The sequence below is a fragment of the Excalfactoria chinensis genome, chromosome 1 (assembly GCF_039878825.1).
Source record: "Excalfactoria chinensis isolate bCotChi1 chromosome 1, bCotChi1.hap2, whole genome shotgun sequence".
Taxonomy (NCBI): domain Eukaryota; kingdom Metazoa; phylum Chordata; class Aves; order Galliformes; family Phasianidae; genus Excalfactoria; species Excalfactoria chinensis.
The window spans coordinates 181772186-181787701 of NC_092825.1; the positions used below are offsets into that span (position 1 = coordinate 181772186).

At 45.2% G+C, this 15516-nt stretch overlaps 1 protein-coding gene across 4 annotated transcripts in view; it reads right to left on the reverse strand.

The window, feature by feature from the left end:
* Positions 1–1564: 1564 nt before the first annotated feature.
* The window catches only part of UVRAG (UV radiation resistance associated), a 66665-nt gene continuing 52713 nt past the window's right edge, over positions 1565–15516 (reverse strand). Inside the window, exons 14-16 of one of the 4 annotated variants that reach the window (XM_072326999.1) lie at positions 13340–13431; positions 12541–12584; positions 11499–12107 (exon numbers count right to left, since the gene is read on the reverse strand). In XM_072326999.1, the coding sequence (XP_072183100.1) occupies position 12584; positions 13340–13431 (93 nt within the window). In that variant the 3' untranslated portion in view covers positions 11499–12107; positions 12541–12583. Of the gene's footprint in view, positions 3869–11498; positions 12108–12192; positions 12585–13339; positions 13432–15516 lie in introns of those variants that run through there. The other 3 variants (XM_072326997.1, XM_072326998.1, XM_072327000.1) reach the window with 3 other exon arrangements.

Below are 15516 nucleotides of genomic sequence, written 5' to 3' on the forward strand. Positions count from 1 at the left end.
CCGGATGGACACGCTGGTTCAACTCATGCTTGTAAAGAAAGCAAACACAAAGGAGCCACGAAGAGGAGACACACAACTTTTGGGTGATACTAACCAGTTTTATTTTATAAATACAGATGAGCTTTCCCGCAGTTACCGAGATAGTTTTAACGTGTCATTGACTATGGGATACTTTGTCTTCGCCTGTTTTAAATACTTGGTCAAGCAAGGAGAAGCCAATGCTGTTGTGCTTGCTATAAAAATAGAGTGGGATATGACCTTCCAAAACTAAGATCCTCAAAAGAAACCTTAGAGGAATTTGAGTGAGGGGGAAAAGATTGCAACAAAATGCTTTCTCCACTCGGAGACGTTCAGAGGCATTGAATGGTGTCACGGCTGTGCAGGAACTGAAAGGCTGCTGGCAGTTTAAAGCACGCTGAGATTTACCTTCTCACCTCCCAACTCGCTCTTTGTTTCCCTCCCACTAATGCTATTTTCAAAGTCATTTACTGGGGGAGAAAATAAAGTCACAAGAAGAAGCTGCGCTCTGTACAATCCTCCCATCCTCCATAGCAAAGATGTTGGTCGATGCCTTAATTAGCCCTACAGTGCTGTCTTCCCCCCCCTGCCTTCACACCTTCTATATAAGAGTGGTAAAGATGGCAAGTAAGCCTGGGAACAATTTAAGGTCTATGAGAGATGCATCCATAGAAAGCCCAGAGAAGCTAAGTGACACAGATGCAGACATCAGCTGCTGTGTTTGACACGTTAACAATTCCAGGGCTCCGACGGGAATGGCAACGCGAGACAAATAAACTTCATTTGGTTGGGTGCCACCTGAGAAAATGTGCAACTAACGAACAAAAGTCCCACCGATGCTCTACAAACCTAATTACCAGTCAACTCATTGCTCTGAGACACTCCACCACCGTGACTGTACAACTACTCTTTGGGTTGCTCTGAAGAGTCACCACCCTACACAGACTGCTGTCATCGTGACAAAGGAACATTAGTGTGACTACAGTCCACTCTGTGCTACTTTGTGCTGGATTTCACCTCTCTGTGTGCCCAGCTGACTCAACGGTACTGAATTTTGGCTACAACTGAACTGCTAACAGAAGGTAGCGAGGAACAATTAGAGGGTCCTCTGCCCAGCTCAAGAAGAACGCCCTGTGCTGTCTTCAGGTGTTCAATTCTGGCTCTCAATGCACCAAAGTACAGTGGAAATTCCCTACCTATTTTTTCTCAAAGATGAGGGCTGTGCTTCAAGGCTTTATGGACGTTTTTTGCAAGGTTTCAACAGAAGAGTTTATTGAGGGGAGAAGATATTCATGAGTGTGCCCACATTCTTGCCTGAGTTTGCAACAATGCATTAAAAAAATGAGGTCTCTGCTTCTGAGTGCTTCCACCTTGCTTGGACAGACCAAAGAAATGATTGAGCAGAAAGGCCCAACCCAACAGCTCCATGGTAGGTACAACCCAATTCAACAACTCCATGGCAGGCACAGCCCGATCCAACAGCCCCATGGCAGGCGCAGCCCAATCCAACAGCTCCATGGTAGGTACAACCCAATCCACAAACTCAAGGGTAGGTACAACCCAATCCAAGAACTCAATGGTAGGTACAACCCAATCCAAGAACTCAATGGTAGGTACAACCCAATCCAAGAACTCAATGGTAGGCACAACCCAACCCAACAGCTCCAGGGTAGGCACAACCCAGTCCAACAGCTCCATGGTAGGCATAACCCAATCCAACAGCTCAATGGTAGGCAAAGCCCAACCCAACAGCTCAATGGTGGGCACAGCCCAACCCAACAGCTCAGTGGTAGACATAACTGTTAAAGCTAACAGAAGAAATGTGAATACAGTTTTAATAGAGTCATTAAAGTGCTACCTGGAAAATGTATATTCTAGAGTGGTGCTGTGGTCTCTACTAGTTCTCATGTATACATCTTGCTTTGACAACAGATAGTTGAGATTATATGTATCCACATTTTAAGAAGTTAATTTAGACTAGCCTTACAGAGATGCTAGAAAAAAGAGTAGGTTATTGGTTCAAAAGAAGGCATGGACAAGGGAGGGAAACAAAAAAGCCAGGCATGATGAAGCTACATATTTTTTATATTTGATGACCCAGCACCAATTCTTGGATATACAATATGGAAAGCAAGAGCAATGGAATCCGAACTCAAACAAATACCAGGAATCACAAAGTGGGCTGCTAACTGCTTTCCCATTAGCCAAACACATGTGCCAGGGGTGAGCAACCCCAAAAGCCAATACTGGAAGGGTCTTCCTTAACACACAGGTGGTCCGATTAAAGGGATGTTAATTTAGATGAATTACATCAAGTGCCACCTTTCTACAGAGGGCAGAGTGATGCCACATGTTTGCCTTCTTGGTGAACCCCACTCACACTGCACACTCGTTAGGCTTCCGCTGATTAACTTGGAGATAATGCCTGAAGTGAGAAGGAGACACGAGATTTTAATAGACCGTAAGAGGTGCTTTGGGTCCTCGCGGGCTCTACTGGCAGGAAGAACTGAGTGTGGAGGAAAGGAGGAAACACAAAGATGACGAATCAGGCACAGGGAAGCATCAGTGCAAACAACTGCACAGTGCGGCCAAGAGGAGGCTGTCCGACTATGGCTAATTCATGGCAATTCTGTCACACCGATTACATTGCTCAGGAAAGCACAGGAGTATATGGGAGAACATGGAGAGCTCTTATCATAATCGCGTTTTTAAATTAACTTCTTTTTTCTTTCCTTCTGAAAAGATTAAAGTTTAATTCTAAATAATAGTTAAGAAAACAAATATTCGTAAGGAGGGCCTGATCAGCACTTGAAGACTTTTTTTTTTCCAGGAAAGCACTTACAAATGGACTCCACTGCCTAAAAAAAACCCCACCAAACCCAACAGGTTATAAATACCAGACACAAGAGGACTGGGAGCAAAACCAAAATTTACCTGGGCTGTGAATTATACCATGATCCTGTGCTATCGTGCTCAGTCACAAGTCCGTTTGTCCTAACACCATTGGAATAGCTTTAGCTTTTTTTTTTTTTTAATATTTATATATATATTTATATATATATAATTAATATAAAGAATAAGTGCAATTTTTCTCTCTATCCCAGATCGCTGATTCCACCTCAGTGTCCGCTATCGGATCCCTGCCCCAGCTCACTTGTCCGAACTTTTACGCGGCCTGCGGAAGCTGGACATGTTTTCATTCAGTGCGTAGATCCTCCGAGAGAACTCCTCAAACTCCCCCAGGACCTGTTCATCACACTCCACCGCCACGGCGTGCTCCACCGGGATGGAATTAAAGTCTTCTAGCTGATCTCCCGTGCTGAACCCCGTCGCTTCCATCCCCATTATCTCCTCTGCTTGCTCCACTGTGCAGCAAAGGACGGGGCCAAGCGAGGGCCGAAACTCACAAGGCTGCTCGCTGCTTGTGGTGTTGGAACACTCACCGGGCAGCAATGCCCCATTTATTGCACTAGTATGTCCTAGGAAAGACTCCTGCTGGTCTTGGGTATTGGTTAGGCTCCCGTTTTCTCCGTTTAAACTGCCACACAAGTCCTCTCCTTTCTTATTTCCTTTTGAGGAGTCCATGGAGGTATCGAGGGAAGAAGATATTGATCCGGGTTTTTTATCTAATTCTCCCACATGGGCCGCAATGGCTACAGGCTGCGTTAAAGCAGAGTCGTAACTAGGAGGAGGAGTTTTGTACTGCAGCCTCTCATTTCCCGTGCTGGCTCGTTTTCGGAGTCCTTTATCTGGAGAAGGAAGCCCACTGGAAAAGCCAACATCCAATCTGCCGAAGCTCGAGCTCTGCCTCTTTGGAACAGGAATTGCGCTGGATGTGTGGTGTCGATCACTATAAAAGAAGGAAAGGATAAATCACAGCTGTCAGGCACGCTCACGAGCAATACAGATGTTGCACCAAAGGCTGAAGCAATTATTTTATCACAACTCGGAGCTCTGTCTGGCCAACCGCTTGTATCCTAAAGTGCTAAAAAGCCCACAAGTGTTTAACGCCATATGAACTGCAGAAGACACCCCAGAGGACAGCTTTACTGAAAGCCGGCAAGATCATGCAGGGAACATTTACAAAACCCCACGACTTGAAGAGTCAATCACCCAAGAAACCACCACGTTACGTTAATTCGGGCTGTTAACACCATTTTATAGGACCAGGCTGCGCTTTATGAATTATTACTGTTGACCGTGTATTTATGTATTTATGGCCTGTGCTGGGCCATCATAAACCCTTCAAAAGCAAGTAATAAGGGCTGAATCCTCTACGAGAGACTTCTTCCAGCAGTGGACTTTACTGACAGCTGCACGAAGGAGGAAAGCTGCGCTAACTTTGCTATTTGCAGATGATTATTTCTGCCAGATCTTTTGCTTTGCCGTGCCAATCGTTCCAAACCTTTTTGGACAAGTGTCAGCATCGGTTTCTTGTGGAACGTGGGATAATCGAGCTTAATTTACAAGTTGAATTTGACTGTTAATACAGTCCCACTTACACCGTCTCAGGGTCTGTAATTTGGAACGTCCGCTTTGCGTCATCTGGGGCGTAACGTGAATTTTCCTTCATGGGTTTAATCCTTATCCAAATACAATTGCCATCCTGTATGCAAATAGCGTGCCGTACCTTAACTTTTAAGCAACCAGTTCATTTTCCTTCCAATTGCTTTTAAATACAGTTATTTCTGGTCCCCTGAATATACAACCGAGACTCGGCTGCTGTCAGGACGAGTCAACTTCATTAGCTCTGCTTAAAACTCACTCCTCCTATTCAAGGCCTGATGCATTTTGGGATATGTCTCACAGGGAAAAATGTTGTAACAGCAGCTATGGACAGCCCTCAACATGGATCCTTTTCCATTGTATTTTTAGTTTCTCCCTTTTGTAAATAGGACAAGCAAGGTTGCCACAGGTCCCTCTGTGAAAAATAAGCATCCCCATAGGAAGGCAGCGCACAGTTCTGCTGCTCTTTCATTGCCTCTCCCATCTTGCTTCCTCCCAGGCTGCCCCTTAACACACATCTTGGGCTTTCTTCTCTCCTCCTAACAACCCCAGTCACCTTAAGGAAAAGCTCCTTGCTGCAATTCATAGTTGCAAACAGTGAAGAAGAACGGTAGGCACCACGCATGCAGCCAGCAGCAAAGCCAGTAACTTTCTCCTTAGGTCTCAACTGCTGTTTGACCCCTTTAAGGCACACCAAAGAGCATTCAAAGCTTTCTTTGCAAAGGGTTGGAGTGTTCTCAGTGGAGGTGACAAAGAAAGCAGCGTGTGCCACAGATGCTCTCAAGTGCTGTGTGTGCAGTCTCAGAGGTTATCCCACAGTCCCTTACTGACCAGAGACTTTCACACATGGATTTTAAATACTTCAGCCAACCCCTGTACAATCAACCATTTATTTTCAAAATGATGCAATATGACAAAAATCTGAGTAAGGACAGTTGAAAGCTCCATTTAGGCAATATGCACTGCAGATGTACGTTAGGGATGGTCTCCTCTCCCCTCCCCTTCCTCCAGCTTGAACCATCCAGCCTTGAATCAGACAATAAGTCATACCGAATAAATCCTCATTTATTTCATTAGATTCTGTTTATCTTGAGACTTGGCTTTTCCACATCTCCTCCAGGCTTGCTGAATCTTCACAAAACTGAGCCCAAAGCATGAGCTTGGACCAGCCTGGCTGCTAAGAGGAGCCCAAAGCTGTCACAAGCCTTGCGAGGTACACAGAGGAGCCCAACAGAACAAGAGCTTCAATGCTACAAAGGTTTGGATATGCCTTGCTCATTATTCTGCTGAAAGCCTGAGTCCACACCCACCAGGAGGCTTCAGAAGGAATAGCTCTAAGCTAGGTGGAAAAGTCGCAGCATAAGATCTTGCGTCCTTTACATAGCAAATGAAAGGCTTGATGGAAGGGCTTCTTATTTCTTGACCTAGGGACAACCCCAAGAAGGGCTTACAGGAAGTTCTGCCATTGTTCTGAATCTTATTTGACTATCTACAGCCCTGGGGAAGGCATTTGAGAGATGAAAATCTAAGCCTGGAAGAATTTCAAGCTGTACATTGCACTGTGAATTTAAGCACAGATGAGCGTTTCTAATAACAGTCATAAAGCACTCTACTCTTTGCACAATATTTCTGTGATAAAAGCTTCTGCCTGAAATGCAAGCAGTCAGAAAGGGGTCCAGAGAAGACACAAGAAAAGCAGAGTGGCCTGGACAGGCGTGTTTGAAGCTGGTCCTCCTACTGGATGTGGTTAAACTCTCTAAAGGACAAAGACATCTGTGCAAAGAGCTTGGCACAAGACTAACTGGCAAGCTTCAAATTACCTTCAGTAAGTGCTGATCAGTCCAACTTAGGTACAACAGAATGTTTGCTACGAAGGTGAAGAAACAGCAAAGATTGTAAGTGCCTGAGTACAACAAACATGAACTGCAATGTCTAATTAGCTCCAGAGAAGCAGCTTTATAAACTGTTCCGGTGGGCACGTAAACTCGAGCTCCTCCTACAAAGAAATACACCCAAAGTGCCTTGTAGATGCAGTCAAAAGGGTGAGAACGTTAATTAGTTTGCAGGACCAGAAGAGTTTTTAAAGTGCTTGTTATGACAAGGCCATTCAAGTTAACGTGTTATGTATGTCTGAACAATACCTCTTCAGTCCAGCAGCCAAAGGAAAAAAATCTCTCAGTATGTTGAACTGGCAGAATGATCTACACTAAGTGATCTAACAGCCTAAACATAGCAGCAACGCAGAGCTAATCTCCCTCATTTACAAAACAACCTCCCAGTTCTTTAGCAGAGTACATAAGGGCGGTCCATAGGGCAATACAGCAGGAATCATCTTCATTTATCATACAAGCATTCAAACTAATGAATTAGAACAAAAAAGCACTTGCAGCCAGGCTCCTTAAACTACATACGGTTAAACGGGCCTTGCTTCAGCCTGTAAGGTTGAGTTTTAATCCGCTGGAGACATATGGAGGCAGATTGCCAATTCTATTCCTTGCTGCCAACAAATACGAATGGGATGGGCTGAGCTTCAGTCAGGAATAAACACATGGATAACAGCCTAAAGCTGAGAGAGCAGGAATGAGGTCAACAGAATGGCTTAACTGCTTCTCAAATATTAGCTACGGCATTTACATGAAAATAAATACACACGAAGGCCTTTGGAGATCAGCCATCCGAGAGTTCACTGCCCACCCTCCTCCCACAGTCACTGGTGGACAAAATAACAGGGCAGGCAGTGGAGAAGAAGGGTTGGAAGCACCATACTGTGAGCCCTTGGTGATCAAGGGGACCATCACGCCCTCAGGATATGCCTCTTCTTGGCCATGAACTGAGGCAACCACCAGTTTAGAATGAATGGGTCTCTGTACCCAAAAGCTGTGGATGCTCCATCCCTGGAGGTGCTCGAGGTCAGGTTGGATGCGGCCCTGGGCAGCCTGATCTAGGGACTGATTTAGTGGCTGGCAACCCTGCCCCACAACAGGGCGGGTGGAACTGGATTATCTTTGAAGTCCCTTCCAACCCTAAGCCGTTCTATGTGATCGATCATCACACTGCAGGCAAGAGAAAACCACACAGTTCTGAGCCATAGCAGATTAGCCAGTCAAGCCAAGGGACCTCCTTCTGCTTCCTTGCCTTCCCACAGGTGAGAATGTGAAGTCAAACCACGGTTTCAGATCAGAAGTAATGTTTCCAAAGAAGCACAGAGCTCAGACGTACGAGGTTGCTATCACCCTCTAAGAAAACAAGCAGCTGACATAGGAACTCTATTCTGCTCGTATTTCCCTTGAGCAACGTCTGTATGGTTACCAAAATTCACAGCACTGCATCAAGGCAAAGCCATGAGAAAGAGGTGCTTTATCAGCTTCGCAGCTCATGGAATTAATAAGAAAAAGCACTTCACATAGAAAATTAACATTCAGTTGCCTATAAACCGTAGAGACTGCAAGGTATCCTCACTAGCCAAAGAAGTGTAGCACGCAGGAGTGCAGCCCTTTACTCTGAGCTACAGCCTTGAGCTGAGTCCCTAGGGTGAGCGGGTTCAGCTTCCTGACACAATGACCTGCTTGATCTTTTGAGACCACAAACAGATGTGGATACCTGCCCTAAAGGAACAGCCTGCGACTGGTGGAGTAGGAAAACCTGGCCTGATGAACTGTCATCGGGTCTTAATCGGGTGCTTAGGTCATCCAGTTGGATCAGACTGGGACGAGTGACACAGAGGAATAGGTCAAATTGCACTTAGGAAGTAGAATTCCTATGTTAAAAACAAAAGTGGAAGAGAAACTCTGATTTATTGGCTATCACAGATAAGAGAATTACATCACCACCGATCTCAGTGCTTCACTTGCATCCAAATCGAGAACGGCAACTGATGCAAACCCTAACTTCAGCTACAAGTTTTATTGGCAGAAAATTGACAAAATAACTGCTTTCTGCCCCAGAATACTCACTGCTATCTGCAGTAATTAGACCGTTTGGGCAGCCCTGCAGACCTGTTGTGCAAGACATAAACTCTACACTGCAAACACCTACAGAACGGTGACCAAAACAGAGGACAGCCATTCCTGAAGTTATTTCTTTCCTTGAGAGCAGATAACAACTGGAATCCATTTGTGGTTCTGATAAAGAGTTTCTTCGGTCAGATTCAGTTGCCATTATTTAATCCGTCTGCAAAGGGCACAGAGAAACTGTAAAGCATTATGAGACAGAACACAATTCACAGGCTCCAATGTGCATCTTTTCCTCCCCGCAAAACGTTTCCTCTGAGGGACATTATTGGATCACAGCTGGTCAAAATACTAAATCTTGATGGTCGGGCCCAAAGCCAAAATCCACAGCTACAGCTCTTTGGTATGAGAATACTTTAAAAAAATAATAATAACTTAAACACCATTTGATCTTTTTTGTGTGTGTGTGTGTTGCAAACTATGACCTCATGGCAGCAAGGAGGCTAAATGTAGGTGTTTAAATTGGTTTACAGCCAGATGAAATGTCTGAAGCTCCAAGCACAGACCTGGGCCAATGTCATGTCAACCGTGCTACAAAGCAATGGCAGCTTCTCACCTTCTTTAAGATTACTGGGTAAGTAACACATAGCGGTGACAGGGATGCAAAGGGAGGCTGCCAGTACGATGCTGAGGTGAAACTGTGCCATTTGGCAGCTATGGAATTCTGACACGTGCTTTTGAAATATAAAAATCTTCATAAATTAAGCTACCAGAGTTTCCTCTGCTCTGATGCTACGTGTTGGCCTCCTCTTGAATCTAGAATGGCCTGGGTTGCAAAGGCCCACAGTGCTCATCCAGTTCCAACCCCCTGCTGTGTGCAGGGTCACCAACCAGCAGCTCAGGCTGCCCAGAGACACATCCAGCCTGGCCTTGAATGCCTGCATGGATGGGTTAGACTCATCCACAGCCTCCTTGGGCAACCTGTTCCAGTGTGTCACCACCCTCTGGGTGAAAAACTCCCTCCTAAGATCCAACCTAAACCACCCATCTCACTTGAAATCCATTCCCCCTTGTCCTATCACTGCCCACCCTCACAAACAGCCGTTCCCTCTCCTGTTGATACGCTCCCTTCAAGGCCTTGGCGCGCAAGAGTTTTTGGGTATAGCTGGTCTTAAAAATGAGCTGCTTTTCTGGAAGCCGGTAAGACCCCGTGCCTGAGAAACCTGAAACACAGAGAAGCGTTCCCAAAAGGAAACAAAGATTTCTGGAGAGCACAACTGGGAGAATGTAAATCAACCAAAGCTTTGGTTCGTCGTCTTTCGCCTTAAGAAAGTGAGACATCATCCAGGTCTGATAGCAGGAAAGTAAGGCTTTGCTGTTGTGTAGCTCCTGTAACAGCGTGTGCAGAGGCAGCAGATCTGTCTTGGCTTCATCTACAGCAATACTGTGCAGTTGGGGTACAGGAGGAGAAAAGTAGATACAGCAGTGCCAGGAGAGAGATGAAGAGGGAAGCAGAGCTTGCAGACCTGCAAGCTTGATGCAATAAATCATGCAAGCTGTGATGCGAAGACATGTATTCATCATTTAAGTGTCCTGCTTGAGAAACTAAGACACATCTGAGCAGGCAGAGGGATCCAGCAGCAATGCAATTAAACCTCGATCCAACCCTGCAGATCTACAATGGGCTGCAGGCAGAACTACGCAGCTCATCAGAGCCTGAAGCAAAGAACCTAAAGAAAACTGCCAACTTTGCTCTGATTGAAGTCTGAAATAATGGGCTCTTCTACCAGAGTTGTAAAAAACAATAATTAAACATCATCTCCACATCTGGAGGAGTAACAAAACTATTCTGTACTCAGATCTAAACTGATCCTTGTAAGAGAGCGAGGCTAAGCCTGAATTAAATAAGTACAGGCTTTGGTTGCCCTGTTTACCTATGGGATTCAATTCCAGGCTGCAGAGCAACACAGATGTCTCCTGAGGAAAGTAAAAACTACGAGTAGGTCCTCTTCAAAGATAAACCAAGTGCAACGTAAGCGTTGGTTTTTACCAGCGTGGTTGTGACTTGACAGCAGTCCAGCAAAAGCCATCCACAGTGATAACAAAGGAAACTGAAGACAAGCAGATGAACAACAAAAGAACCAACCGGTCAGCGTAAATGAACGTGTGAATAAGAAAAAACTCATCACTACCTCCCCTGCTCCTGCTCTCATCCTGCAGATGAAGGATAGCCTGGAAATACTTGGCCTACTACAGTCTGCAGCACACGGCATCAGGTTACTCACCTGCTGGATCCTGAAAACGAAAAATCCCTTCCAATCTTCATTTTAACAGCTGGTGGCCTTTCTGCTTGCTTAAATATATGTAAGCAGACATTATTCACAAGACAGTGGGCATCTGTGCTCTGCTACCTACGCGCTCAACTTCAGGGCCTGGCTATGGAAGTCTGGCCAGTTTTCCCCTTGAGCTAGGCTCCCTGTAAAGGCTCATTTCCATTTATATTATCAGGAAGCACTAAGGAGCCTTGTTTAGAGTCATTAGCCTTGAGTTAAAAAAAGAACAACTATGCGCGCTCGTGGTGGAGGTGAGAAGGAAATGAGGCACAGACATTCATGTGGGGGGCAAGGAGGGAATGCGATATTCCCAGAGAACCGTGCTTAATATTCCTACATGTTTTGAAATATTATCCAACCCAAAAATGTGTTTTGTCTTGCTAATGACTGCGTGTAGCCTAACGGGAAAACAGAAAACCCGGCAGCACGAAGGCAAAACCTCCAACAAGCTGCCACTCTCGGTTCTTCAAAGCTAACGCACAACAGAAGGGAAGAGCAGAGGTGCACACCTTGAAACCTGATCACATAACGTGATCCAGAGCCTTCACATCTCTGCTAATCAGAGAGGACAAGGGCCACCTGCACCCATCCCACCCTGCACATCAGGTTCAGGTGGTACAGAAGCCATGGTTTGGGTGTTTTAGCCCTTTGTATTCTTATTCAAGGTGATCAAGAGTTATCTTTGGGTTTTGACATCACAGTGATGGATGCCTCACTTAAACCCACAGCGATGTTTGCCTGAGAATTAAAGCTTTTCTTCCTGCACCTCGCGATAAGAAGAGAGAATCTATTGAGAATATGGAACTGCATGAGAATCACAGCTTCCTCTTCTCAAGGCCTGTTTGCTGCCTGAGCAGGACTTCCATCAGGCAACACTTGCACTGCTCTGCCCAAAGACCATCCCTCTCCTCCTCCCGTATTTGTTTCCCTTTGCCAAGATGATCTTCCCAGTCAAACAAGTCGCCAAACAGCTTCGCTTGCTTTGATCAGCCTCTCTATGCAAGGGTTGAAGGAAAGATAAAAGCAGAGCAAAGCACAGCAATAAGGGCTGGAAAGTGCTCTGGTATAGAGATGTCCCACAGGACTATAGTGGCTGTTACTAAAAGCAGAATCCTTGTCCCAGGGGGCTGATACTGAGCCTCGTTACTCCGAGGCACATCGCTCCATCCAAAGGCTGCTCCTATCATTTCCAACTGGAGCAGCAACAACAAGCTGCTTCTTTTTCCTTCTCCCTTGGTCTTTTTGTATTCAAGGGTGTGTGACCACAAGCTGCCTTTGTAACTGTTCTCCTTCCCATATTCTGTGTACCAGAGGAACAAAGATACACTCAGAAGGCTGTGATCATCATCTCTGAAAAAGCAAAACCCTTCTGAAGTTTCAGCAGTGAGAAGATGGTATAAAACCAGCAGGGATTGCTCAGTTACAATAGGAACAGCCCCAGAAAGCTTTAACTCCACTGTTAGAGATCAGCCAGTATCACAGTGGTGTCATTTCAAATCCTATCTGCTGGTTTTGAGATTCTCCCAGAAGCCACAAAGCAGCTCCAAGTTATTAATGTTTGCCTATGAGTGCTTAATAGTTTATTATCCCATTAGGAGCAACTCTTCCACCCCAATTTAGCATTAACTGTGACAAAAGAGATTGTTTCTCCAATACAGCTGAAGCTGTGTTGAGTCCATCTCCATCACCAGGGCAACACCGAGTGATCTGGCAGCAAAGCCTGGTGGGGTTACCTCACACTGGACAGTATTTCCGACCCTTGCAGCATCTGGAATATCTGCAAAGAGCAAGGCAGTGACACAAGGGAACATCCACCACCTCCACAGCTTTGGGGTGGAGGAGAATCATTAACTGAGGGCTCCTAAAACTGCACAATGCAATGTTTGGGTGGCATTCGGGCAGCCAAAGAATGAAGATGGGGAAGGCAGGACAGAACTGGTTGAAGGTAAGATGCTGCACGAGTAAACACAATTCAAAAGAACACATATGAGTATGAAGCACGTAAAGGCTGCAGGAATGAGCTAATGAATGGCCTTTGACATTTGCTGCAGGGTATCTCAGTGGCTTTAAGGAGAATTGCTGAAGCCTTACGCTGAAACAGCTTCTGCAAGGTAAACCCAGGCTAGTCTTGTAACACAGCAGACTGGTTTCTGTGACTTTCTGTATAGAGAATGGAGAGGATTCTGGATCCTCCATGGCAAATCACAGCAATTAGCGTTTCTCCAAAGACTGCCCTACCTTCAGTTGCCAAATAATGGAGCTTCCCATTTAGTAACAACACTCAACAGCTCTTTTCATTAACAGCAATTATGCTCATCTTGGTGGTCCAACCTTAATGACTGTGTGATTACTATTCACAGACTACCAGGCAGCTCGCTTCTATTATACTTTAAAGCAAATGGAAAGGCAGATGCTAACCAGGCTTTTAAGACCTGTTCTGTTTAAGGTCTTCCACGCTCCTGGACTGTCACAATATACAAGGGCTGGCAGCAGATGCATCGAATGCCTAAAAAAAAGAAGAAAACTGCTTACCATCTGACCATGAGCCCGAGCTCCATGAAATTTTTCAGGTTAGGAAGAGTTTGCCGTAGATCTGGAGTACTCAGCCCATGTTGATATCTAAGCTACAAGAACAGGCAAAGATAATATTAGTAAGGCTTTCCAAAACCCCGCATCCCGATGGATATCATAACGTGCTCTGTTAATTCAGCCAGTTTTCAAATAGGCTGTAGGATAATCAAGCGTTTCCAGGCCATCTATTATTCTTAAGGAAATATTCCATTTAATGCTCATAACCTCATATTAGCAAAACCCACCCAAGAACAGGGACAAACCCATCAGACAGTACAACTGTTAAACCTCATTACGCTCCTTCCGTTTCCTATCTGTAACAGGAGAGCGGCCTCACAGCTCAACGCAAAGAGGCATCAAGTGGGCAGCCCAAATTTCAACACAACGTCCTACACGTTCACCGACTCCCTACGTTCATTTCTGTGCACGTGCCATCCGTCATCCCAAGCACATCAACGTATGCTGGGACCATCAGCTGCATCAACTACTACAAACACATGCTGTCCAACAACTGAAGTAAATCTGTGTTCTTTTAATGGTTTATATCAACATTTAAAGCGTTCTCATAATTGAAGCCGGCGTTCAAACAGAGCCACGTAGCTCAGCTAACAGGTTCGAAGCCTTTAGTTCTTTAGCCCAAGCATTAATGGGTACAAACAGAAAGCATGTTGACTCCACACAAACTGCAACATGTTTTTACCCTCAGATTATCACACAAAGTGCATACGTGTTCAAGGAACGTTTGGATGTTGTGTTGTGGGATGTGGTTTAGTGAGAACTATTGGTGATGGGTGGATGGTTGGACTGGATGATCCTGTAGGTCTTTTCTAATGTTGGTGATTCTATAACAGCCAATGCTGATCATTTTGAACTGCTAATTTCTATGAACTAAAAATGCCTTTGAAATCAGCAAGTGGAAGGGGAAAAGAGCCTTGCAGGTTTGAATACTGAAACTAAAGGGATAAATTGCCCTGCACGTCCTCCCTGAGCTGGTTCCAGTATACAAAATGGCCCAGAATTCCAGTACCATTAGGAAAGGGTGTTAGGAGGAAGCAGTACCAAAATGACATGGAGTTGTGATAGAATCACACAATGGTTTGGGTTGGAAGGGACCTCAAGGGTCATGAAGCTCCAACCATCCCAGTCTCCACATTGAATACCTGCTCAGGGCCCCATCCAAGCTGGCCTTGAACACCTCCAGGGATGGATGGGGCACCCACAGCCTCTCTGGGCAGCTGTTCCAGCATCTCACTGCTCTCTGAGTAAAGAGCTTCCCCCTGACATCCAACCTCAATCTGCCCTCCTTCAATTTGAAGCCATTTCCCCTTGTCCTGCTGTTATCTGCCCTTTCAAAGGGTTGACTCCCCTCCTGTTTGTAGGCTCCTTTCAGGTACTTGTCAATGGGCATTACATTCAAACCCTCCAGCGGTTCCACCTCAGACACTCACATACAGCGGCTGCCCCAGCGTGATACTCACAAAGCCAAGTGATGAAACACGGAACAATCCCACAAAGCTAATTCTATTGTACATTTTCTTTGAGCTCCACACCTGTTTCTGCAATGCCTGAAAGCGGGGTGTAAGAAGGCAACATCCAATTGGAAGGACTTCTGCCTCAACCCAAGAGCTCGTGTAATTCCGCTCGAACAAAGCACCAAACGGGTTCTTCCATAGGGGAACAAAACTCTTTAAATCAGGAATGATTTCTATGCTTGTCTGTGTTTTAGAAAGAAAAACTGCTTTGGAAGAAACTCATCCTGAACGCTGTGCTGTACAAGAGCGGAACATTTATTATGGGGTTTATTATTTCCATATGGACACGGCCAAGTCATATGGTGGGCTTGGGTTCATATTTTCTGCTACAGTGACAGAAACTGGATTAAGACGACCATGCAATGTAAACTATTAAATGATCACCACGTTCTCCTGATGGGATTATAGTGGGCTTGGTTAACCAAAGGAGCAGCCCGAGGCAAGAGGAAAAAATAAAGAAATTAAAAGCATTACATTCGTTGCTCCTACCGCAATCGGATTTTAATATGACGCTCATTTTTACAGTCACCCTTAAATTCTAAGGTTTCATAGCATGAAAAGAATTGGATTAAAGGATTTCTCTAACCCCAACAGCCAAGATCAGAG